Source organism: Elgaria multicarinata, chromosome 1, assembly GCF_023053635.1.
Source record: "Elgaria multicarinata webbii isolate HBS135686 ecotype San Diego chromosome 1, rElgMul1.1.pri, whole genome shotgun sequence".
NCBI classification, from domain to species: Eukaryota; Metazoa; Chordata; class Lepidosauria; order Squamata; family Anguidae; genus Elgaria; species Elgaria multicarinata.
The window spans coordinates 196,249,438-196,273,742 of record NC_086171.1 but is presented as its reverse complement, the minus strand read 5'-3'; the positions used below and the strand labels follow the sequence as shown (position 1 = coordinate 196,273,742).

The 24,305-nt window shown below is 42.3% G+C and overlaps 1 protein-coding gene across 1 annotated transcript; it reads left to right on the top strand.

Annotated features, from left to right (window-relative positions):
- Positions 1-23,427, top strand: DPM1 (dolichyl-phosphate mannosyltransferase subunit 1, catalytic). Its single transcript, XM_063146355.1, has 9 exons — positions 1-155; positions 5,769-5,868; positions 7,248-7,281; positions 8,861-8,937; positions 9,041-9,066; positions 12,764-12,859; positions 13,891-13,959; positions 14,179-14,293; positions 23,297-23,427. The coding sequence occupies exons 1-9, from the start codon at positions 52-54 to the stop codon at positions 23,399-23,401; spliced, it is 726 nt and encodes a 241-aa protein (XP_063002425.1). The 5' UTR covers positions 1-51; the 3' UTR covers positions 23,402-23,427.
- Positions 23,428-24,305: the final 878 nt, after the last annotated feature.

The following is a 24,305-nucleotide window of genomic DNA, read 5'->3' as shown; positions in this document are numbered from 1 at the left end:
CGTCTGACTGGCTGACACGCAAGCGGCGTTGGCTCAGATTTCGCCACTATCATGGCGGCCTCCCCGGACAAGTACTCGGTGCTGCTGCCCACCTACAACGAGCGCGAGAACCTGCCGCTCATTGTGTGGCTGCTGGTGAAGAGCTTCGAGCAGAGGTGACTGACGGCGGGCGAAACGCAGGAGGGGAAGGAGGGTCTGGAATTGCCCTTCATTTCACTCACCTACCTACCCTTTTTACGTGCTACATACACATCCCTTGGACCCGCCCGCCCCCCGTTCTGTACTCCGCGCTAGTTAATCCGGAATAGCTAGCATGCTATTCCAATCCTCTCCCATTCCCCTCCCAAGACACCAACGCGTATTAGAATTCTCCACTTCAGCCTACTTCAACCTAGCGCCCTCCAGAGCTTTCCCCAAGTTAGCTATGCTGAGGGCTGTAGTCCTATACATCTGGAGGGCGCCAGGTTGTATACCTCCAGTATCAGAGGCTGTACACCAGTTGCTGGGGAACATCGGCGGGAGGGTGCTGTTACACCATATCTTGCTTGGTTGGTTCCTGTGTGAACAGAGTGTTGGACTAGATGGACCCTTGTCTGATCCAGCATGGCTCTTCCTACGTTCTAAGCCCGATTCATTTCATCTAGGAGGGAGAGCGGAAGGGTTGGGGGGGGGGGTTGTTTTTACCAACCCGATTCTCATAAACTGGTTCTGGAGGGCGGGTAACTAATCCGAGTCAAATGATCTCAAAGTAGGTGTGCTGTATTGGGCATTATCCGCTTCCAGGATCAGACGCCCCTTTATTTATTTTGGGCATGTTTATACTTTCCTATAACCACGTTCTCAGGACGACTTATAAAAAAGATCGTAAAGATTCTACTACTAGACCATTATATACTCATGGAACACGTTTCTTGATAAAATGGGCAGTTTAAACATGACCCTTATTTTAAAAATTAGGGCTTCTGTGTATGTTTACTTAGACATATGTCCCACTGTGTACTTGTTGGGTTACTCTTAGACAAGTATGCATATGATTGAAGCCTTACTCCTTTCTTATCTGTAATTTAACCAGGGTAGTGATATTTTTTTAAGAGACTATCCAGTCTACCTGTACAGATCTGAAGTAAGTTAGTTCCAGTATGCAAGTTTTTATTAGATAGTCTTGAGATCCTTAAGTCCAATTTGCATGACTCTTTCAGTCCATGCCATTTCCATATTTTTTAAAAGAAAAAAAATTTTTTTGGTCACTCTGGGCTGCATTTTAGCCTATTCTTGCAGACTGGGCTGCTGTATGATTGCTTTAGCACAAGCAGCTGCCAATCGAGATAATCTGATTTTGGCATCCAGCTGCAAGCATTTTTTTATTTTTTATTTTTTTTGAGAGGCTGTGATTGAGTGCCAAAAGCTTATCTGGAGCTTAGTTTATGGACTAGTAACTCTGAATTAATTGCAACAATGTGCAAAAAAATTTTAAGGTTTCTTCTCTCTAGGTAACTTTTTTAAGGTTGCAAATCCTATGCAAATTTAGACAGAAAAAGCTACAACTCCCAGAATTCCCCAACCAACTAGCTGGGAATTATAAGAAGTGGGGTGGGAGTTAATCACACATAAGATTGTAGCCTTAAAGAATGTTTTGTGGCAGTGAAATAACAATTGGAGTGCTCCATTATGGGCTAGTTTACTAGTTTTGCGCTTCAGTCTTTCTTGAAGTGTTTGAATGCTAAATCCAGTTTGTTAATAATCACTCAACATAAAAATTGCCTCCAGGAAAGCTTTCTGAAAATTGTGGGTTCTTATTTCTTTTAGTCCATAAATGACTGACATGGGTATATATGAGTAGATGGCTAGTAGGCTTTTGTAGGTTAGAAATATTTGTGGAGTTCTTGAAAGTGTGTGCGAAGTAACCATTAAATATTTGTGAGTCAAGGCAACAGGGACCCGGGAAATGACTAGACAAGCTGGCCAAGAGATTTTTTTCCGAAGCTTTCTCATTGTTCTGTGATTTGAGAACCTTCATGTTTGCTTGCAGAGAGACCTCCCCTTTGCATAGGGATAGATTAATTTAAATCAAAGCAATTGTTGCACACCGCTCAGAGAGCTTCTACTATTGAGCGATATAGATCTTTTGGACTATAATCCCATCATTCCTGACAATTGGCCCTGCTGGCTGGGAATGGTTGTAGTTGTAGTCCAAAACGACATTATTTGGAAGTAATTCTTGGATTGAGCAGGGTGTTGGACTGAATGGCCTTATAGGCCCCTTCCAGCTCTACTATTCTGTGATTCTGTGCAACATTATTATTATTATTTATTTATATAGCACCATCAGTGTACATGGTGCTGTACAGATAACACAGTAAATAGCAAGACCCTGCCGCATAGGCTTACAATCTAATAGGTTGCCAAGTTGGTGAAGGATTATTTAGATACTTCCTTAAGCAGTGCATACTAATTGATTACTATGATTTAAGAACGTATTGATATAAAACTGAATAGAGTATTTATACAATTTAGAGAATACATTATAAGTTTCTGAAATAATTAGTTTAATATTTAGTATTTTAGAAAAATGTGTGTTTTAGAGAAATTGATGCTCATTATCATATCAGGCTACATTAGAATTGCTCACATCACACATACAGCACACCACATATAGCACAAAATAATCATTAAGTGTTATGGGCATCAACTTTGTCGAATTAGCATCAATCTAACACAGTCCTAAATTTATCTTTACTCAGAATTAAGTTTGGTTATGTCCAGTAGTATTTACTTCCAAATAATGTGTTCAGGCTTGCATATTTGCTTGTTGAACACAGTGGAACTTTCTTTCAAATATGTGCAGAGGATTGTGCTATTTATGTTTAATGCAAATTGTTACTAGGCATAAAGTGGAGGTAAAAAACCATTCAAATGGATTAATAGATGACACCTGTCATCATTTGCCAGTCCACCCCACCCCCCTCACCAGTATCAAGCCATGATATAAGTACATAAATTGTTGGGCTGTATGATGACTAATGAATTTTTTTCTCCACAGTTTGTTCCTTACAAAGAAAAGTAGACTTTTAAGTTCAGGGTGTGTGATTTTAATTATATGTTTGAATTAAATTCAGATTTCATTTTAAAGCAGGTGATTTTTAAAACAAACTATAACTGAAACCTTTACAAATCTTATTTTTAATTTAAAAACACTGGGTGTGTTTTTTAACCACTCTGATTAGTATCTACTCATCTCTAACACAACAATACATCTGGAATACATTTGGAATAGTGAGAGTTGCTACCATCTCTATGGCTTTTATAATCACCATGGTTTCTTATATGTCTCAAGACTGGAGGTAGAAGGAAGGAAATGTTTAGGGATCTTATAGAGAGAGAGTTGGATCCACTCGATGTTTGAGGACCTGCCCTTATCCCCTCCAACCACACCATAGCTCACCCCATTGACCAGGGTCTCCTGTCTCTCTAGCATTTTCAGGGGGTGGGGAAGTCCACTTCCGTCAGCCTAATTGATCCAGCTTAAATCTGCATTCAGACTAGGAAGTGGGGAATGGTGCTCACATTCTTCAATATAAGGTGTGATGAGTTCTATGGAACTTGAAAGTGAACAACGTCAAGCCTGTATGTCCATACACATGCACCAGCTTTCTTTAGACTCTGAGAGGATCAGGAAAATACTGATCTTCCAGTCTTTCTAAGGAACTCTGGATATAATAAGTAATGTGTGAAATGGTTCTAATACAAAGAGTATTGAAATATCTGCATTGAATTCAATAGGTTCCTCGTCTTGCTCAGGCAGTGATATATAATGAGTACAGTTTGGTGTAGAAAGGTATGATAGAGATGATAGAGATGATGATGATGTATCGATCTTGACAGTATCAATGAGGTTGTTCAGCTGTGACATTTTCCCCCATCCCATGGTTGCCACAATGGTAATTCAGCTTCTCATATACTTCCCTGAACACAAGATGATGTAGTAAAACACCACAGTAATACTCTGGTTCAATTTCTTATTAGTAAATGCCTGCTTCCCTTGATGCTGCTCTAAAGTTTACACACTCTTATGCCAAAAACTAGCTCATTAAACATATAAACTTAACTTATCTTGAAGTTCTTTACACTGGGTCCAAAATGGTAACTCATGGAAATTTCTAATTTAGAGTTGAAGACTGAGCAAATAAGGAGAGATAGATTTAATACTAGAAGAGCCCATTATGGACTGGTTAATCAGGTAATAAATTTTAGAAGATATACAGAATAATATAACAGCACCCAGAGTTTATCTCCTCCCCACTTCCCAAAAGATGTCATTGATGTAGTGTTTTACCTCTTAAGGTGAAGCTCTGGATATTCCATCCATCATGGAAAAGGGTGCACTGGAGTCAATTTCAGTAGTAACATAATCCCTGAGATAATTGGTTGTGTATGTGATGCCATTCTCTTATTGTCAGTAGTTTGTGTACACCACTGACTGTAATTAACTTGGAATTGATGGTTACAAGATGTGACACCAGCCTATATAGCTTTTAAAAAGGATTAATCAAATTCATGAAGGATTGGTCTGTCAGCAATTATTAGTTATGATAGCTAAATAAAAACTCCGTGTTCAGATATTATACATCTCTGTATACCAGATGCTTGGGACAAACACAGAGGAGGGCTATTACATTTATATTCTGCTTGTGTGTTTCCCATAGGTATCTTATTGTCAGAAACAGAATGTTAGGCTATATGAACTATCAGTCTGACCCAGGAGGGCAGTGCCTATGTTCTTAAGAATCCTTGGTAGAAAAAATGCACTCCTGAATACTTCAGTATAAATGCTGCTAATACCGATGGTGCTAAGTAATCATTTTTGACACATGTTAACACCAGGGGTTCTGTAACTGCTGCACGTAAGGCTTGTGCAACCAATTGGAGAATGCAAGGGGCAGGCAAAGCCACCTCAGCCAATGCTCTGGGTGGTTGAGCCACCCCCACTTGGGGTCCAAGCTGGCTTTGCTGTGTGTGGGCCTTCTCCAGTGAAGAGAAGCCCACATGCAGCAAAGCTGTCTCCCCGGCTGAAGCGCCAGGTGGATGATCCACTCAGCTGCCTTGGCTTCGTCTGCCCTTTGCCTTCAACCAATAGAAAAAGGTGTAGGGCAGGCAAAACTGCCCTGGCTTATGCACTGCATGGATGATCCACACAGTACTTCAACCACGGTGGCTTTGCTGCATGAAGGCCTTCCCCAATAGAGGGAGCTTGTTTGCAATAAAGCCAGGTCCCCCACTGAAGTGTGGGTGGATGATCCACCTGGTGCCTTAGTTGATGACCAAGTGACATCAGGAGGCATTGCCCCCCTCCAACAAACTATTTCCTCAGCTCTGACTTAAAGGCTGCAATCTTCAGAAAACAAAACCATTTGTCTGTATACAGTGATGCCCATTTTTTTTATTTTTTAAAATGGTCAGTTATACACTAGTGTTAGTAATAGGACTACTAAAATAAGTCACTGGTGCCATGCAATATTCTCATATCTTGGGACTGGAGGTGAAAATGACTGACCATGTCTCCAAGGATCTGAGATGGGAACTATGAAGGAATTCAGTTACGTTATGAGGTGTGAATTAAATGTGAAAATTAATGACATCACTTACCTTTGATTGGAAACCACTGGGTATTTCTCCTTTTAACCTTCATTTTTCTTGAAATACTAGATTTTCATAAAAATATTATGAATTTTTTTTTTCATATTACCTTTACATATTAATTCTCTTTTCAGTGGAAACCAGTTTGAAATTATAGTTATAGATGATGGAAGCCCAGATGGGACACAGGAAGTCGCTGAACAGTTGATAAAGATTTATGGATCAGATAAAATTGTGAGTCATGTGTTTGTTTTAGCTGCTGTACTGTTAAAACAAAAAGTGCTTGAGAGTATTAGCATTGAGGAATGGAATTTGGTTCTTGGGAATTGTTCACTTTCTTAACTAGAAATGGCTAGAGACTCCTTGTTCAACATCTCATTCAGATTCATAATGAGAGTAGTGATACCTGTGTGAGAAGGTGTATTTTTGTTTGCAGCAGTGATTTCTACTTTCTGTCTTAAGACTGTAACCAAATGCAGAATCCATGCCTTGCAAATCAGCCACTTTTTTCCTCTCCCACCCCCCACCCCGCCACCTCCATGTTTCACGGAGAACATGAAAACTTGCTCAGTATTTTATGACCTTTAATTCTCCAAATAAATATATTATGGTGATATGAATTTTGGAAATTTTCTTTTGAAAGTTTTAATTCAGCCGACATTGCCATGTTTAATTCTTGTGTCATTTTTTAAAGTTGTACTTGATGTTAGGGTTGTAATCACTGGGCCTCACAGGATGTTTTAGTAGCTGGTTGTCAGGGAGAAATCTGTCATGAGCAGCTTTTCCAATTATTGCAGCACTATGACACATGCTGAAACATGTTGAGACTCAGGTCAAGTGTTAGCAACTCTTAGGAAATGCATTTTTGCACATTAATACTGGGCATTTTCATATTTGCAGAATTAAATCCTTAAGGGTGCAATCCTATGCACGTTTAGACAGGAAAAAAATCCTTTAACTCCCAGTATTCCTCAGCCAGCTTGCTGGGGAATGCTGGGAGCTGTAGTACTTTTTATTGTCTAAACTTGCATAGGATTGCACATTAGTAGATGCAATCCTATACAACTTTAAAGTAAGTCCTTTTGAGTTCCATGGAGCTTACTTCCACAAGGGCATATGCCCTTTCAATTATGAAAACTCTCAATTTTAGCCAATAATAAAGCTGCCCATTCTCATGTAGTACCTTCAGCAGAGACCAATGATATCTTGTAAACATGATCTAGATGCTAATATTCCACAACTGCTTTTATTTAGATTAATGTCTGTATAAGCCAGATTTTAAAGGCAGGTTGCTCTATGAATATGGGTGGAATCCAGCTAATGTCCATCAATCAATGAAACAGGGAAATAGACATTTCCTCTTCTCCTCTGAAGCAGATTTGAGGTGGTAGAAGGGCTTTCAGGAAGGAGGAGAAGAAAGGAAATTTCTGTTGTGCGAGTGGAAGTCTGCTCACGCAACTCTGGGTTTCACCCTATGGATGTGTAGCTACCCTGTTTGAGAGCAGATAATACAATGTGGTAATGTTCATATTTTACTGAAATACATGATCCATATCTACAGTTCTTTTTAAAACATTCATCTGTTAATCATTTGATTCACTGATGTTTTACAGCTTTTAAGACCCAGAGCAAAGAAACTTGGATTGGGTATGTATTCATTAATTTAACGATTTATATCTATTTATTATGAGCATTTTATACACCAGCTTTCAATGAACTTCTCAGCTGGTTTACACTTTTAAAAATAATCCTAAATTTAATCCTTAATTTAATTCTGTTGCCAAGTGCTTGAGTTGTGTGTTGATTTTGGGAACTTGGAAAAGCTTACATATTTATAACATACTCTTTGTGAGGCACATTTGCTACTTTTCAGCAGTATAATTTAACTTTATTCACTGTATAGATCTTGGTATCCCATAAGAAATTAAAATGTGGTCACATGAAAAACTGGGTGCTGGGTATTAATTTAGAGATAGGTCAGTAAAGAAGAGGGGCAGGTGATTTTTAAAATGTTGTGCCAGAGTAGCTGTTATATATTGAGAAAATTGTTTAACCACAATTAGTTAGGATATTTAGGAGAAGAAATGCACGCTAGAATAGAGTGATAATATAGGCGACAAAGCCCTGTGAAGACAGACTGAAACAACTGGGCATGTTTAGCCTGGAAAAGAGAAGACTGAGGGGAGACATGATAGCACTCTTCAAATACTTGAAAGAACCCTCCTCTACCACAGAGGAGGGCCAGGATCTCTTCTCGATCATCCCAGAGTGCAGGACACAGAATAATGGGCTCAAGTTACAGGAAACCAGATTCCAGCTGGACATCAGGAAAAACTTCCTGACTGTTAGAGCAGTATGACAATGGAACCAGTTACCCAGGGAGGTTGTGGGCTCTCCCACACAAGAGGCCTTCAAGAGGCAGCTGGACAACCATCTGTCAGGTATGCTTTAGGGTGGATTCCTACATTGAGCTGGGGGTTGGACTCAGTGACCTTATAGGCCCCTTCCAACCCTACTATTCTATGATTCTATATGGAAGTTGGGTGTGGAGAGTCCACAGTGGAGGAACCAACACATCCAAGCTCTGTTGAGCTTGCACCTTCCAGGGCAGAAGGGGGAAGACTTTTTCCCATTTTGGGAGCAGAGCTGGAGGAACCAGCATACCTGGCATACCCTCCGCCCCCCATACCTCTGTTGCAGCAGAGATGGTGTAGGGTGATGTGGACAGAAATTTCCACTGTTACAATTAGGAGGCCTCCAACTAATTGTGGAAAGGGAGGTCTGCAATATCCTATGGCCCCTGAGACACCCTCCCACAGACCATAAGTGCACTCTAAATTGTAATTATATGAAACAGGATTTTATTTTTAAAAAATGTTTGAAACCCAGGGCTTTCCATTAAAAATTGAAAGAGTTAATTAAGGAAGAGGTGACTAGATATCTAGGGTAATGTTTTAATGATTATCCATTTCAGCACAGAACAAGGCTTCAATGAATTTTGGAGGGGAACACATCTTGTAATGGGAGAATAGTACCTTCTAAAATCTGTCTTTCACAATTATTAAAGGCAAAAGAACTTTGTGTCTTATTGAAATGATAAGCCTAGATTTTAAATTAAAAATATATGGAGATTAATTACATTGTAATCTCAGAGACATTTTCATCTATTTTCGTACTTGATACTGAATCTCATTAACAGAAATGGCATTTATATTATTTACATCAGGGACTGCTTACATTCATGGAATGAAGCATGCTACAGGAAGCTTCATAATTATTATGGATGCTGACCTCTCACACCATGTAAGTTTGTCCTGTGTGCATATGCATGTGTTTGTCAACGTTTGCTTTATTCAGTTTGCATTGATTTTTCTTTTTTCTCCCACACGTTCCTCTTGTGTTTCAGCCAAAATTCATTCCAGAATTTATCAGGTGGGTAGCATTTCAAATATTTGAATTCAGACCTTGAAGATTAATGCCCTTATGTACCATCTGTGTTTACATTTATAACATTAGAGATAAGCAACATCCTGAACATCAGAGGAGCCATGTTGGAAACATCTCAAATTGGAAAGTTGCATTGTTTGTGATTTAAGAAACTATGTAACATTTTAATATGGATGATAGCATATTTATTATTTATTTATTGCATTTCTATACCGCCCAATAGCCAAAGCTCCCTGGGCAGTTCACAAAAATTAAAACCATTCAGTATAAATCAAACAATATAAAAACATGATATAAAATACAATATAAAAGCACAACCAGGATAAAATCAGCAGCAGTGCAGAAATACAAATTTAAAATACAAATTTAAAACAGCAAAGTTAAAATTAAATTTATAGACTGTTAAAATGCTGAGAGAATAAAAAGGTCTTCACCTGGCTTCTGAAAGAATATAGTGTAGATGCCAGTTTAACCTCCTTAGGGAGCTCACTCCACAGCCAGGGTGCCACAGCAGAGAAGGCCCTCCTCCTGGTAGCCACCTGCCTCACTTCCTTTGGTAAGGGCTCACAGAGAAGGACTCCTGAGGATGACCTTAGGGTCCGGGCAGGTACATATGGGAGGAGGCGTTCCTTCAGATAGCCTGGCCCCAAGCCGTTTAGCATAGGCATGTTTCAGTACATCTCCTGTTCATTTAGAGATTGTGGCTAAAATCCTCTACAAGCTTGCTTTGGGGGCAAGTCATTAGCTTCAGTAGGATTTACCGTATTTTCCGGCGTATAAGACGACTTTTTAACCCAGGAAAATCTTCTCAAAAGTCGGGGGTTGTCTTATACGCCGGGTGCCGTCTTATAGGGCGGGTGCTGTAACTTCCAAACTTACTGTTTGGGTTCTGAGGGTGTTCTGTGTGTGTGTGTGTGTGTGTGTGTGAGAGAGAGAGAGAGAGAGAGAGAAAGCGAGAGAGCGAGAGAGCGTGAGGAAGGGAAGGAAGGAGGAGAGCGAGCCCCCCCCCAGCAACTCCTGACGGAGGTCTGTGTTCTGTGTGTGTGTGCGCGTGTGTGTGTGTGTGAGAGAGAGAGAGAGAAAGCGAGCGAGAGAGAGAGCGCGAGGGAGGGAAGGAAGGAGGAGAGCGAGGGGGGGCGAGCAACTCCTGACGGAGGTCTGTGTTCTGTGTGTGTGTGCGTGTGTGTGTGTGTGTGTGTGAGAGAGAGAGAGAGAGAGAGAGAAAGCGAGAGAGAGAGAGCGAGCGCGAGGGAGGGAAGGAAGGGGGGGGCGAGCAACTCCTGACGGAGGTCTGTGTTCTGTGTGTGTGTGAGATCTGAGAGGCAGAGAAGGAGGTAATAGGATTGAAATCAAATCTGATGTTTTTTTTAATTTTTATTTGGTGTGCGTTGGAAGAGGGGTAGTCTTATACGGCGAGTATATCCCAAACTCTATATTTTAACTGGAAAAGTTGGGGGTCGTCTTATACGCCGGAAAATACGGTACTCCAGTTCAGTTGTGTAGAGGGTTACATCCTGTAAATGCTAGGAATTTGGGGGGGATTATGAATATAAAATAGCCCTGCTGGACCAGGCCTTTCTAGACTGGCATCCTGCTTCCCACAGTGACCAAGCAGATGCCTCTGGGAATCCCACAGCAGAACATGAGAACAATAGCCGTCTTACACTGTTGTTCCCCAGCAACTTGTATCCAGGAGCATGCTATTTCTGATTCTGGAGGTAGTATTTTGTAGCCGTCATGATTAGTAGCCACTGATAGAAGCATTATCTGCCATGAATCTGTATATTCCCCTTTTAAAGCCAATTTGAGACTTCCTGGTTAAAGGCTGGGTAATGTATATTTAATGTCAAAACAAAATATTGCTTATAGGCACATTGCATGAGGTTCCTCTACATCAGTCCGTATGAAACTCGTTCACAGTTCATGTCAAACAACTTCTTCTCCAACTCTGTGTTGGTTTAAATGTAAAAATGACCCATATGCAATAGTGTTACAACACTTGGAATCTTTCTTTAAACTACGAGCAGTTCCTCATTTTTGTTAAGCATCTTTAAACTTAGCTACATGTACCTCAAAGCTAATAAATATCTAATGCTGTGTTATTTAGGGAAAATGTGTGTGTTAGGGCTCTTTCACTTTTGGGTACACAAACAACTTGCTGATTAGTGCAAACCCCTTCCTCCCAGCGACATGTAAAGGATTTTTGCATGCCAGAAACCCCCAACTTATGTTCTTTCTTCCATCCACCCTATGCAAACTCCTCTGTTAGCTGATGGTGAGGAATAGAATATTTGGGTCCACTTTTCCAATTCTCCCCAAACCCTGTGGACTATCCCTCACCTCAAATGAATAAGCTACATGCCTTGTGTTTGTTTTTATGAAGTATGACAACTCCCATCTAAGCTGAGCTTGTCCTTGGGGGTAACCAAGAACCCTCAAAAGAAATCTAGTTTTGTCTAGTGTCAGAACCAGATTATAGAGACCTGGGTTCAAATCTATGATCATTCATGAAGCTCTGTGGGAAGCTTGGTTCAGTCACTATTTTTCAGGCTAATCTACCTCACAGAATTATGTGAGAAAATAAAATTGGATAAGTCCATGGATTCTTTGAAGGAAGGCTGAGATACCAGTGGCCTGGAATAGATATAATGCTGCTTCTTTCTGACCTATAATCAAGAGTGGCCTTGGAGGCTCATATGTTCCTTCCCCTTCCTTTCTTTGTTTGCATGAACCATGGTTTAGCATGTCTGTACCAGCACTAATTGGGCCTGTTCAGACAACATGCTACACCATGGTTAGGCTGCCAATGCAGCTAATGTTTAGTGAGTGAGTTTAAACTGTGGTTATGTAGCCACCATAATTAGGGATGGTTCACACGACACACTAAGTCATGGTTCCCATGACACACTAAGCCATAATGTTTAGCTCAAAATGCTTAATCAAAGTGATTAGCTCAAAATGGCTTAGTGTGTTGTCTGAATAGGGTCACTATGGTCAATGCTGTTTCCTTAATCAGGGTTTGTCTCAGAGTGTTTTTTCAAACTTCGGTTAAGAGATGAGCCATAGCTGGTACTTGTACGGTTAAACCATGGTAAAGCAAACAAAGGAAGTGAGAGTGATGGCGGGGAGTCCCTGAGATTGCGGGCTAATATCTTAGCCATTCTTAAGAGATAGACAGTATTATGCCTAGCTTGGGCCATTGTGATAAGTAGATGGTATTGGTAATGCTAGGCTCTACATTAGAAATAGTGCAATCTACAAACCTAATGCATTTGTATTCTTGATCATCCCTTTTGGTTTTCTGAACATTTAGAACATTTCTGTCCTGTTGAGCCATGGGAGAGAATATTATTTTGTTGTGTGGAAACTATAATCCTGTCATCTTCTGTAGCATACTGACTTAAATATATTCTACTTTTGGCATCTGTATTGTATAGAGTACCTCTAATAATAGGCTTATTCTGTAGCCTCTGAGTACATTCAAAAGAACAAATGACAAATATGTTACGTATTTAGTCAACTTGATACATGTTCTGTGTTTAAATGTGTTTAGTATATTCAACAGTGGATTGTAGCTATACATAACTATATTAACTTTTGATCTAGATTGTTAAAAAATATTATTATTATTATTTTAATGTAATTGGTTTTTTACCCTACTACCAAATATTTATTTCTATAGAACACAGAAAGAAGGTAATTTTGACATTGTGTCTGGAACTCGATATAAAGGAAATGGAGGTGTGCATGGGTGGGATTTGAAACGGAAATTGATCAGGTCAGTAGTTTTATTCATGGCGCTTTCCCACCAGCTAACACCTTGCTTTTCAGAGTTGGGCTTGGCAGCTGTTTTCTCTCTGGGTGAAGAGTCTGCAGTTTCCAAACTACATGTTATGGATGTTATGAAATCTAAGGGTATTGGTCAGTAGCAGCTCATATGGGGAGTTCCAGGGTGAAAACGTTCAACTAGGAAAGTCCTTCACTTGATAGCTTTCCTTTCCCCTCCATTCTGAAAACATCAAATTAGCGAATTTACACAGTAAATTAGGTTTTCTTCAAAAATACGTAGTATTTAATGAATTTTTTTTGTCTTCATTTCTTTGAACTAGAAAGTCTGTTCTCATTTGGTTGTAAAATTCAGATCATGAGAGATCTACTATATCTTTAGGAGTAGCGTTGAAGGGAAAAGTTCATTTCTTCTATCATTGCAACCCTGTGATGGGAAAAGCCACACCAGATGAAATTCTCTTTCGGCACAATCCTATAGATGTTTAGACCAAAAAAAAGTCCCGCAGCTCCTGGCATTTCCCAGCCAGCCATGCTGAGAGCTGTAAGACTTTTTTCTGTCTAAACATGCATAGGGTTGCAACCTTAGTTTATTTTGCACTGTTCCATACTATTATTTAATCTTTGTTAGTGCCTAGTATGTTAATATTGCCTTCCCCTTTTTTGTCCTGTTTCATATACTGTAAGTCTGTGGGCAGGGAATTGATAATCTCTTATTAAAGAGATCCCTCTGTCTCATTTACTCCTATTAAACTAAGAGTAAAGCTTTTGGTTATGCTAGGCAATATACATGAGTAACAGTCACAAAGAGGGATAGAAAAACCTTTTAGATTCTACAGACTTGTCCTCTTGACTCAACCTATATTAGCAAACTCTTCCTAATGTCCTTTAGTCTTCTCCCCAGAAATCATGTTTTTCCGTTACCATAGGCCAGAGTTATAGTGAAATCTTACCTTTAAAACAGAGTTTGTGATTTTTCAACTTCAGACTCTGAATGATTAACAAAACTATCTTCCTTTACAGCCGAGGTGCCAACTTCCTAACTCAAGTTCTTCTGCGTCCAGGTGCATCTGACTTAACAGGAAGTTTCAGGTATGTTGGCTCTGAAATAGCATGTAACTCTCAAAAGATGAGCAAGAATACATCCTTCTAATGGTCAATTTGAAACGGATGCAAAACTGAAGTTTTAAAATCTGTGGGTGAAATTTGGGATTAAGCCTGGCAGACTATTGTCAGTAGGAATGATTTTCAAAGTGTGCATGTGTAACTGAAATGCTAAAAGAGGTTTTAATTTCATGTATACATTTGCAGATTATACAAAAAAGAAGTTTTACAGAAATTGATGGAGAAGTGTGTTTCAAAAGGATATGTTTTCCAAATGGAGATGATTGTCCGAGCAAGACAACTGGGTTTCTCTATTGGAGAGGTATGGTTAAAAGAATAATAACCTTAAGAGCGCAAGCAAAATACTACATTTCACTTCTCACGATGGATACTAGAGTTGTAATTAGCTGACAAGTGAAGCACAATTCGTTATGAAGGTTGGTTAATGTTAGAAACCATACATTGAAATCTTAATTGCTGATGCTCTAAAAACAGCATAGCAACAGCTAGATCTGGTACTGCAGAAATTATGTCATGGGAAGAGGAAATCTGGCTGTCAGTGACTTACAGTTGTGGACAGGTAATGGTCATTGTTAAAAATGTGAAAATTTTAATTTGTCCTTACTTGGTGGTGTGGCCCCCCCTCAGTTGAGGTGAGATAGACTGGGTTCAGACAACCCGATAACCAATAGTGGTTTTAATAGTCGATGTTTGCTTATTTAACCCACCGTGTGTTATCGTGTTGTGTGGAGGGAGTTTTTTTTAACCAACGGTGAGTTATTTGGCCGAAAAAACCAATGCAAATAACCAACGCTGTGCAGAATTGGCTACTTGAACCACCGCTGGTTATCATGTTGTGCAAAGGGGTCCATTGGTTATTTCCTTGGACACCGTTGGTTATTTCGTCAGCCACAGAGCCTCAAGGCAAGAGTGGTCAAAGCGGTGGCTGCCGCTCTAGTCCAGCTGGTAGGACAGATTTTTGGCAGCAATGGCTAATGGGATGCTAGTGGGAGGACTGAGCTTTCAGTGACCAGCCACGAGTCAAGGCGTTCTGCTGAATGCTTTATTGCTTTAGTGTTTTATTGCCAATTACCCAGCCATAAATCTCTGGCCAAGAATGCAGGAGGGAACTGCTGCAGTTTAAGAAAAACACAGTCCTTTAAGTAAAGTCCAATAGTTCTAGCCAGAGACAAGTTCTGAAGTGCAAGCCTACCGATCCGGGTCGAAGAACCAAACAGAGGGTGCTGGGGTCAAGGAGCCAAGAGCAAGCGAAGGTCAAGTCCAGTCCGATATCAAGAGCCAAGTCAGTCGTCCAAAATGCCAGGGATAAACGTTCAAGCAGAGTCAATCAAGCCAGTCCAGGTCAGGAAACCAAAGTCACAGACAAACGGTAAGGCGTGGGGCACAGTAGCAACCGGAGGAACGAAAGGTGTTTGCTACAGTGGACCAGCGGTCAGATTTCCCCTTTTCAAGCCCTGCCAGCATGACCCCACCCAGCTCCCAGCTGTGCCTCATTCCCCTTACTACAGCTCAGCGTTTTCTCCGTGCCTGTTCTGCAGGCGCGTACTTCGCCTGATCCCCTGCCTTTGTTCTGCCCTTTTCCTACGTCTCCTTTCGCGGGGGCTGGGTGGTCGAACCCCCTCCGTCTCTGACTCAGCCTCAGGAGAGGCAGGCAGAGGGAGTGACTGACTGACCCGTGGCTCCTCCACGGGGCCTGCATCCTCCTCCATTGTACGACTCCCTTCCAACTGTGCACCGGTCTCTGGTCTGGCTGTGGGGGAGGAGACACCCTCTACTACTTGTAAGTTTGCCTCCTCTTCATCTGAGGAGGCTTCCTCGGGTGCAATCCTAACATGAGCGGGGAGAGAGGGAAGGGGATGAGTGAGTCAACTCAGCGTAGACTAATAGTCAACTCAACACTAAACCTAATCCACACCATCGTTGATTATTATGTTATATGGGGAGTACCACCTAGATAACTGTTGAGTTGATTATTACGCCACCATTGACTATTGTGTTGTCTGAACGCAGCCAATGTTACCCATTTGAATTCTGCATGTTCACAAATTGGATGTATTGACTTGGACCAATAATCCAATATAGCCTAATATCTTGTCTCTAGTCATAGCCACTCATTTAAAGGAGTTATACAAGCAGTCATTCAGCCTCTAAAGTTCTCTCCAACTTTCCAGCAGCAGCTTAGACTCAGACTGCTGGTTTCATTGCCATTAATGTACTAAGAATAAAAGTAATCTGTCTACATGCCATGGCATATCGAAAAGCCTTAATTAGCCTGGTGTTGGACCCTTGGTACTAGAATGAATATATACCTAATTTTTTAACAGTCAATAAATTAAGATTTAAACAACAGCAGGTGTGGGTGTTCCTTCTGCAGATGAAAATCTCTTCTTGGTACTCTATCACAAAAGCTTTCTTGACTGGTTAGCTTGCCTTAGTTGTGGAATGTCTTATACAAGCAGTTTTTATAAGCTCCCTTTAGCATAAGAATTCTAAACTTTCTCATCCAAGCACAAGTAATACAGGGGCTGTTTGTATTGGCAAGAAGCTTCTTTAGGAGTTCTGGATGCTTTAGCTATGTTTTCTTCTGACTGTATGCCGTGGTTGTCTGTGAGGCAACAGAAGATATATTAGGCAATCTGCCTTGGGCTCTCTGCTGTTAGAAAGAAACTATTGCCGAGAGATGCAACAACTTAAGTTGGCAGAACAGCATGGGTGTGGGAAGTGTCTTTTTTCATTTCTACTTGCCAGCTGATTTTTGGTTGAGTGTGCCAACTGAGAGATTACATAGCCAGACTTTCTGTGGATTCACAAGCTGAGTTTGAGCCTTTTAGGTATTTAATATATAGTCTTACGCACCAGAATGTTAACATTCCTGTTTCCCTATACTGAGAATATCTGATGGTCGAAAGTTCTGCAAATAAGTGTTGACTACATTTAATGAACAGCTAGTGAATCCATGTGCAATCCTAATTTTTAAAGGAGCAATACTTTAGTATGTCTGCTATAAAAAGGAAAGGCATGTTAGTCTTATTAGGAAATTTTATTTTGCATTTTGAAAATAAAGAAACTTTACAGTCTTTTGCCTTGTGTCCACACAACAACCCCATGAGATAGGTTCTTCTTCGTGGTCTCTATGCATCACACATATGGGCTTTGCGCCTGCGCAGAGACCAGACCGGAACCTTCTATAGCTGAGTGGAACGTTTTTGGCGGGAACCCCTCCCCCACGCTACCGCGCACGTCCATGGGGTTCCCGCCCTTACCTCAGTTCTTCGTCGTCCGCCATTGTGCTTAGACCATAGAACCAAACCTCTTAGCGTTTTTCTCTTTAAAATCCTTCTTTCACTCTAAATCTTTTCTCTTTTTGCTCATTTCTTGCTTCTTAACGTTTCTCTTCTATTCTATCCTTAAATATATATAATATATATATATATATATTATAGGAGTTAGATTTTCCTCAGCAACTTCGGTCGCGGTGCCTAGCTGTATAGCAGTTAAGGCCCCATTTCGCAAATGTGTGAAATGCGGAGCTAAGCTCCCTCCAACTGACGGGCACTCGCTGTGTGTTTTGTGCTTGGGTGAAGGCCATAAGGTAGAACCAGGAAAAATAGAGCTGATCACCTTCGCTCTATACTCTGGGAAAAAGCCCTCAGGGCCACGGACAAGGCCTCCAACGCCACAACGATGGATAAAACGGCAACCAGTAAGTCCGTTGATGACCGTTGCACTGAGGTGCCTGAACATTCCAGAGCGGCTAATAGGGCTCAGATACCCCTAACGCCTGGACGGTCACTGGCGAGTTCCGCGGCCAGGAAAATCTCCAAAAAGGCCCGGACTCCCAAATCTTCTTCTGAAATGGAGAAAAAGAAGAATAAGAATAAGAAGAAAGACGCGGAAAAACCCTCGTTAGGGTCATCCCGCACGGCGGAACCGGCTAGGAGTCACTCTACTCCTCCTGCCATACCGACCGCTTCGATACCGAGGCCTCCCTCGATATCGAGATCCCAGTCGGTACCGACGGCTACGGTACCGACACACCCTCCCAGTCTATCGGAGGGCGAGTTGCGGGATTCGGTTTCAGCGGCCTCTTTCCGGGAGCCTGCCAGGCCGCAAGAAGTTCAGGGACTAATCCCTTTACCGCCTTAGTCAAGGCACACTCCAAGGCGTCAATGGGAAGGAGCTTCTCAATACTCTTATCCCCAATCAGTATGTGGCGATTATGAATGGGATCGATATCGCCCACAACGATACTTCCAGGGTGACCATCAGTACCCTCAAGAAGAATATTATGCGCACCCTCCGCCTACATCGAGGGTGTGTCATCTACCACTGCCTCCACCGCCCGCCCACCAAATGTCCACGGTGTCGACGCCTCGACACCGTACGCAGCCATCGCCATCGGCCGCCGCGGTTACCACGGTACCGACGGAGCATGTAGATCTCCAGGTGGTTACAGTATCCTCGCCTGAGGGTAATTACCCATCGGATTCTGAGTCGGGGTTGTCGGCTACTCCATCGATGCCTTCACCAAAAGTTGAGGTTCATGACAAGGACCCTTCTTCCCCTTCCGACAATATGATCACATTTTCTGACCATATGCTTAGAATGGCTCAGGCATTAGGACTGGGGATCCAGCAAACGGATGAATCGGTCGTCGATCCAATCTACGATGTTTTTCCAGTCCACAACCAATGACTTGCCATCCCTATTCCACATGCTTTAAGGCAAATGGCTCAATTATCTTGGAAAACACCGGCTATGACTCGGGCAGGAGGATTTACTCCTCTGCCTCTTTGGGCATCAGGGCATCAGCCTACGAGGCTACCATGGCACAATACCAGCTCTTCCTCTGGGAGAAAATAGGATCACTATGTGAACATCTCCCAGAGGACAAAAAAGAGCTGGCACGAGTCTTCCAAAGTAAAGCTTCAGCCATAGCCAGGCAACAATTGTCGACAGTGCGACACCAAGTTGACTGCCATTCCAAGTTGATGGTGGGGGCCATATCTTTGAGGAGACATGCTTGGCTACGCTCTGCCAATCTGGCTCATGACACCAAAGCCAGAATTGAGAACATGTCTTTCGATGGCGAGGGCTTATTTAATGGTAAGACAGATGAGACCTTGAACTCCATATACAAGGCTCGTACAACGGCCAAGAAGATGGGTTTCTCTGCTCCGCCTGCCCAGTACAAGCCAAGACGGTGGACAAAACCGCCACCTCAACAACAACAGCAGCGGCCCTACTACCAAGGCCAACAGAGGCAGCAGCAACAACAACAGCTCCAAATGAAGCGACCTTACTAGGGTAGATACCAGCGGGACAAACGTCAGCCCGACTTCTCTAAGAAGCAGCGGGTTTGACTCCTTTATCCCAGATCCACCTCCCTTTGCGAACCGCCTAGCACCACATTACCATCAATGGGAGTCAATAACATCGGACTCCTGGGTGCTCACTATCATCAACTCGGGGTATGCCATCGAGCTCGATGTCCTTCCTCTTTCTTCGGGGGTGAAAGTAACGGCTACTTCTATTCTACAGCTCCTACACAAAGGAGTCTGGTTCACTGTGGTGGATCTGAAGGATGCGTATTTCCACATCTCCATCAGGAAGTCACATCAAGCTTACCTTCGTTTTTCGATCGGGACATCTCAATACCAGTTCACCATTCTTCCCTTCGGCTTCGCCACGGCACTGAGGGTCTTCACAAAGTTGATGGCGGTAGTGTGCGCCCAGCTAAGACAAAAAGGAATATACATATACCCGTATTTGGACGATTGGCTTCTGGTAGCGGACAACAGCGACACGCTTCAGAAGGACATTTCAACCACCCTCAACCTGTTGGACTCTTTGGGTCTGTGGGTCAACGAGGAGAAATCCATCTTGACCCCACATCAGAAGCTGGACTTCATAGGGGTAACCCTATCGTCTCGGGACGGGAGAGCATACCTGCCCTCGACCAGAGCAAGCTGTTCGACAGTCGAAGGGCGTGGGATTGAAAGCCTTCAAGATTTAGCCATCGCTACCGAGAGCCGCCGAAAGGTCTCGGCATGGACAATTCAGAGGCTATTAGGCTTGATGGCAGCTACAACTGCAGTCATCAGGTTTGCAAGACTCAGAATGAGAATATTGCAGGCCTGGTTTTTAAGAACTTTCGATCTTCAACACGATGCCCTGCGAACTTACCTGTCGATCCCGACGCAAGTAAGGGCATCTCTGAAATGGTGGTTTTTTGATGTTGATGCTCCTAGAAGGTGTTCCGTTCCAACAAACACTCCTTCGGTAACGATCACAACGGATGCATCATTGATCGGATGGGGAGCACACTGCGACTCCCTCACAGCTCAGGACCGTTGGCCTCCTTCCCAGAGGGAACATCATATCAAACACTTAGAACTGCTAGCGGTAGAGAATGCAATAAAAACTTTTTCACAAATGATCGAGGGCCGAAACGTCCTGATCGCGAAGGACAACACCACGGTAGTGGCGTACATCAACAGACAAGGTGCGACAAGGTCTCATCCTCTGAATCGATCGGCACTCAGGATTTGGAACTGGTGCATAAAGAGAAATACTCACCTGACGGCAATCCATGTAGCGGGCAAGGAAAACATCATCGCGGACGCCCTCAGCAGGTCTTTTCACGTCGACCACGAATGGGAGCTCGATACTGAAGTAACGGACGATCTCTTTCGGTATTGGGGCCTCCCTGCTGTCGATGTCTTCGCTACCGAAGAAAACGCAGCCTGTTCCAAGTTTTGAAGCAGAGCAGGAAGAGGAAAGCACTCGCTAGGAGACGCTTTCACCAGGACCTGGAAAGGAAATCTCCTTTACATCTTTCCACCGTTTCCACTATTGACGAGGTGCTGGCCAGATCCGGTCGGACTGCATCCTTGTCACACCGTGGTGGCCTCGACAGACGTGGTTCTCCCACGCCCTTCGACTGTTGAACGGGAATTACATCAAACTCCCGTCGATACCGACACTGTTGTCTCGACACCAGGGCAGGGTTCGACACGCAAACCTGTCGACCCTTAAGATGACGGCATGGAAGATATCATCCACTCCTCCCCTCGTATCAAAGATTTAACTGTAGACCATATATTGTTGGCATCACTAAAGCCTTCAACGAGAAAATCTTACGCGGCAAAGTGGCAGAGATTTCAAACGTTTGCCTTGGAAAACGATCAAGCTCCTGAATCTTGCCCTTTGTCATTGATTCTCAAATACCTATGGCACTTTATCAACAGGGACTCAAACTCACTTCCATCAGAGTTCACTTAGCGGCTATTACGTCTTTTCATCGAGGCATGGATGGTTTTACACCTTTTGTACATCCAACATCGAGGAAATTTTTAAAGGGGCTTAAAAATATGATACCGACAGTAAAGAGTATCGTTCCACCATGGAGCCTATCAGTGGTGTTACAGGCATTGACAAAGAAGCCCTTCGAGCCCATGGCCTTATCTGACCCTAGGCTTCTAACATTCAAGACTGTCTTTTTAGTAGCCATCACTTCTGCTAGACGTGCAAGTGAGCTTAGAGCTCTCAGGATAGATGCTCCTTACACTATCTTTCACAAAGATAAGGTTGTGTTACGCACAGACCCTGCCTTCTTGCCTAAGGTAGTGTCAACCTTTCATCTGTCCCAATATATCACTCTACCAGCTTTCTTTCCGAATCCAACAACACCTGTTGAGTTTTCTTTACATACACTTGATGTAAGGAGAGCTCTTGCCTTTTACAAGGCTAGGACAGAGAGTTTTAGGAAAACAAAGCAATTGTTTATTTGTTATGGGGAGCCTTCTAAGGGACTCCCTGTGTCATGCCAGCGATTATCACGCTGGATTGTAGAGACAATTGAACTTGCTTACTCTATCTCTAAACTAGAGCTTATGAAACCTGTGACAGCTCATTCTACCAGAGCTGTCGCAACATCTGTTGCCTTCAGCAGAGGTGTTCCCTTGACAGAATTCTGTAGAGCTGCAACGTGGTCCACTCCATCCACGTTCGTTATGCACTACAGTTTGGACACCCGTGCTAGGCACGACTGCTCGTTTGGAAGGACAGTGCTCTCGGAGATCTTCAGATGATGCACCAACCCACCTCCAAAGATATGTCAGCTTGCTACTCGCCCATATGTGTGATGCATAGAGACCACGAAGAAGAAATGCAGGTTGCTTACCTGTAACTGTAGTTCTTCGAGTGGTCATCTGTGCATTCACACAACCCACGCACCATCCCCACTTGGTGGTGTGAGACTTACAAATGACACAGTTATATGTGGAATGTACTTTATTGAAATTACACTCATGTTTATGGGGGCACAATGTCGGACTCCTGTAAACTCAGGTAAGGGCGGGAACCCCATGGACGTGCGCGGTAGCGTGGGGGAGGGGTTCCCGCCAAAAACGTTCCACTCAGCTATCCGGTCTGGTCTCTGCGCAGGCGCAAAGCCCATATGTGTGAATGCATAGATGACCACTCGAAGAACTACAGTTACAGGTAAGCAACCTACATTTATTATTGTTCCCATTTTACAGATAAAGAGCAGAAGATGATGAGAGTAATTTTCCCAGAGCTAAATTGCAAACCCATATTTCACAGCTAAATTGCAAATCCTTACTTCTTCAGGTTCAAGTCCAGTATTCTGTCCACTGGACAGTCCACAATCCCACTAACAGTGCAAATTTATCACAACATGCTTATTGTGTTAAGTGGGGTTCACTCCTAGGTAAGTGGCTGTAGGATTGTAGCCTAAGTCTATATCCCTCCAAAATTGTAAGTATAGCACTCTTAGGGTGCAATCCTTTGCATGTTTAGACAGAAAGAAGTCCAGCAACTCACAGCACTTCCCAGTCAGCATGACCATAGTGGCCATGGGGAGAAAGGAACATCCCAAATGTAGTATTTTCTTCTGAGACATCGGTACAGTAGCATTTTCTTCTGATATATCAGTACATTGTGTCATCACATTCAAGCTTTACTCATGAAGCCTTGAAAAATGATTTTACAAGAAATGATAGCTAAGATTCTTTGGATTCTATAAAAAGTCCTTGAGGACTTTGCTAAAGTGTCTTGTTGGCTAATATGACTAATACATTGTTCTCCACTAACATACCCATGATGGCCAATAGTTATACCTACCATAGTTTTATAGCTCTCCATCAAAGCACACTGTGTTTTGGGCATGATGCTAAATTAGTATTAAATTTTGAAGCATTTCTGTTTTCCTTCTATATTTTCATGAAGCTCTTTCCTATGTTAGAATTGGAATGATTTTGTGATTTGTTTGTTTTAATAGGTTCCTATATCATTTGTGGACCGAGTCTACGGAGAATCTAAACTAGGAGGCAATGAAATAGTTTCCTTTCTCAAGGGTTTACTGACTTTGTTTGCAACTACATAATAAAGATATCATTCCACATAATTTTACTTGGTTTCAAGAATTTATTTTTTATAATGTATAGGGGAACCTTGCTAAGTTTCCTTGTGGCTATAGATAGAAAATTATTGCTAATATCTGATTTGAAGAAGAACAAGAACAGTTCTTGTAATTCAGGTGGTGTGATTTATTAACTGAATAATGATGGCTGTGTACTTTTTGAACAACAATAAATAAAGCACATTCCAGTCAGATGGTGTTAAATTTGGGAGGCTGGGGATATCTACCTTTATGGGGTAGTTGCTGTGCATTCTTCTTTAACTAGACTTCCATCATTTATAGAAAGATACATTGACTGTAACTAAATGGCCTTGTGCATATTAGATTTAACACAGATAGACTGCACTCAAATGTTACATGCCTGCTTGTATTGGCAAGGAATATCATCCGTCTGCCCCACAATGTATTTAAATCTTGGTTTGCTTGGCAATGTCCTTTCAATGCCCTATGTTTTCTATCCTTGACTGGAACTCCGACCATAAAAGATGTTGATAGTATCTCTTGCAATAACACTGGTCTAACATGACGTTAACATGGTAAGTGGTGGTTAAATCCATCCTAACCAATAACTACTTATATAAGGCCCTTGTCACACTACTTTGGAAAGATGCTGTCCCTCATTCATAAATCATATCTGATGTATTGACTGAACTTCAGCTACCTTGAGGCTGAAATATCTTAAGGGCTCAGTCCTATCAATTACACCATCGATGATCGGAAGCCCCTGAAGTTGGACGCTTCTGATCATCCAATGCAGGGGAGAAGGAGCAGCAGAAACTATTTGCCTCCCTGTCCTCCCATCCTGCATGTTTTGCTAAATGGTGTTTCAGGGAGGGAGGGAGTGAGTCTAGAGAGGCCTCAGGATAGC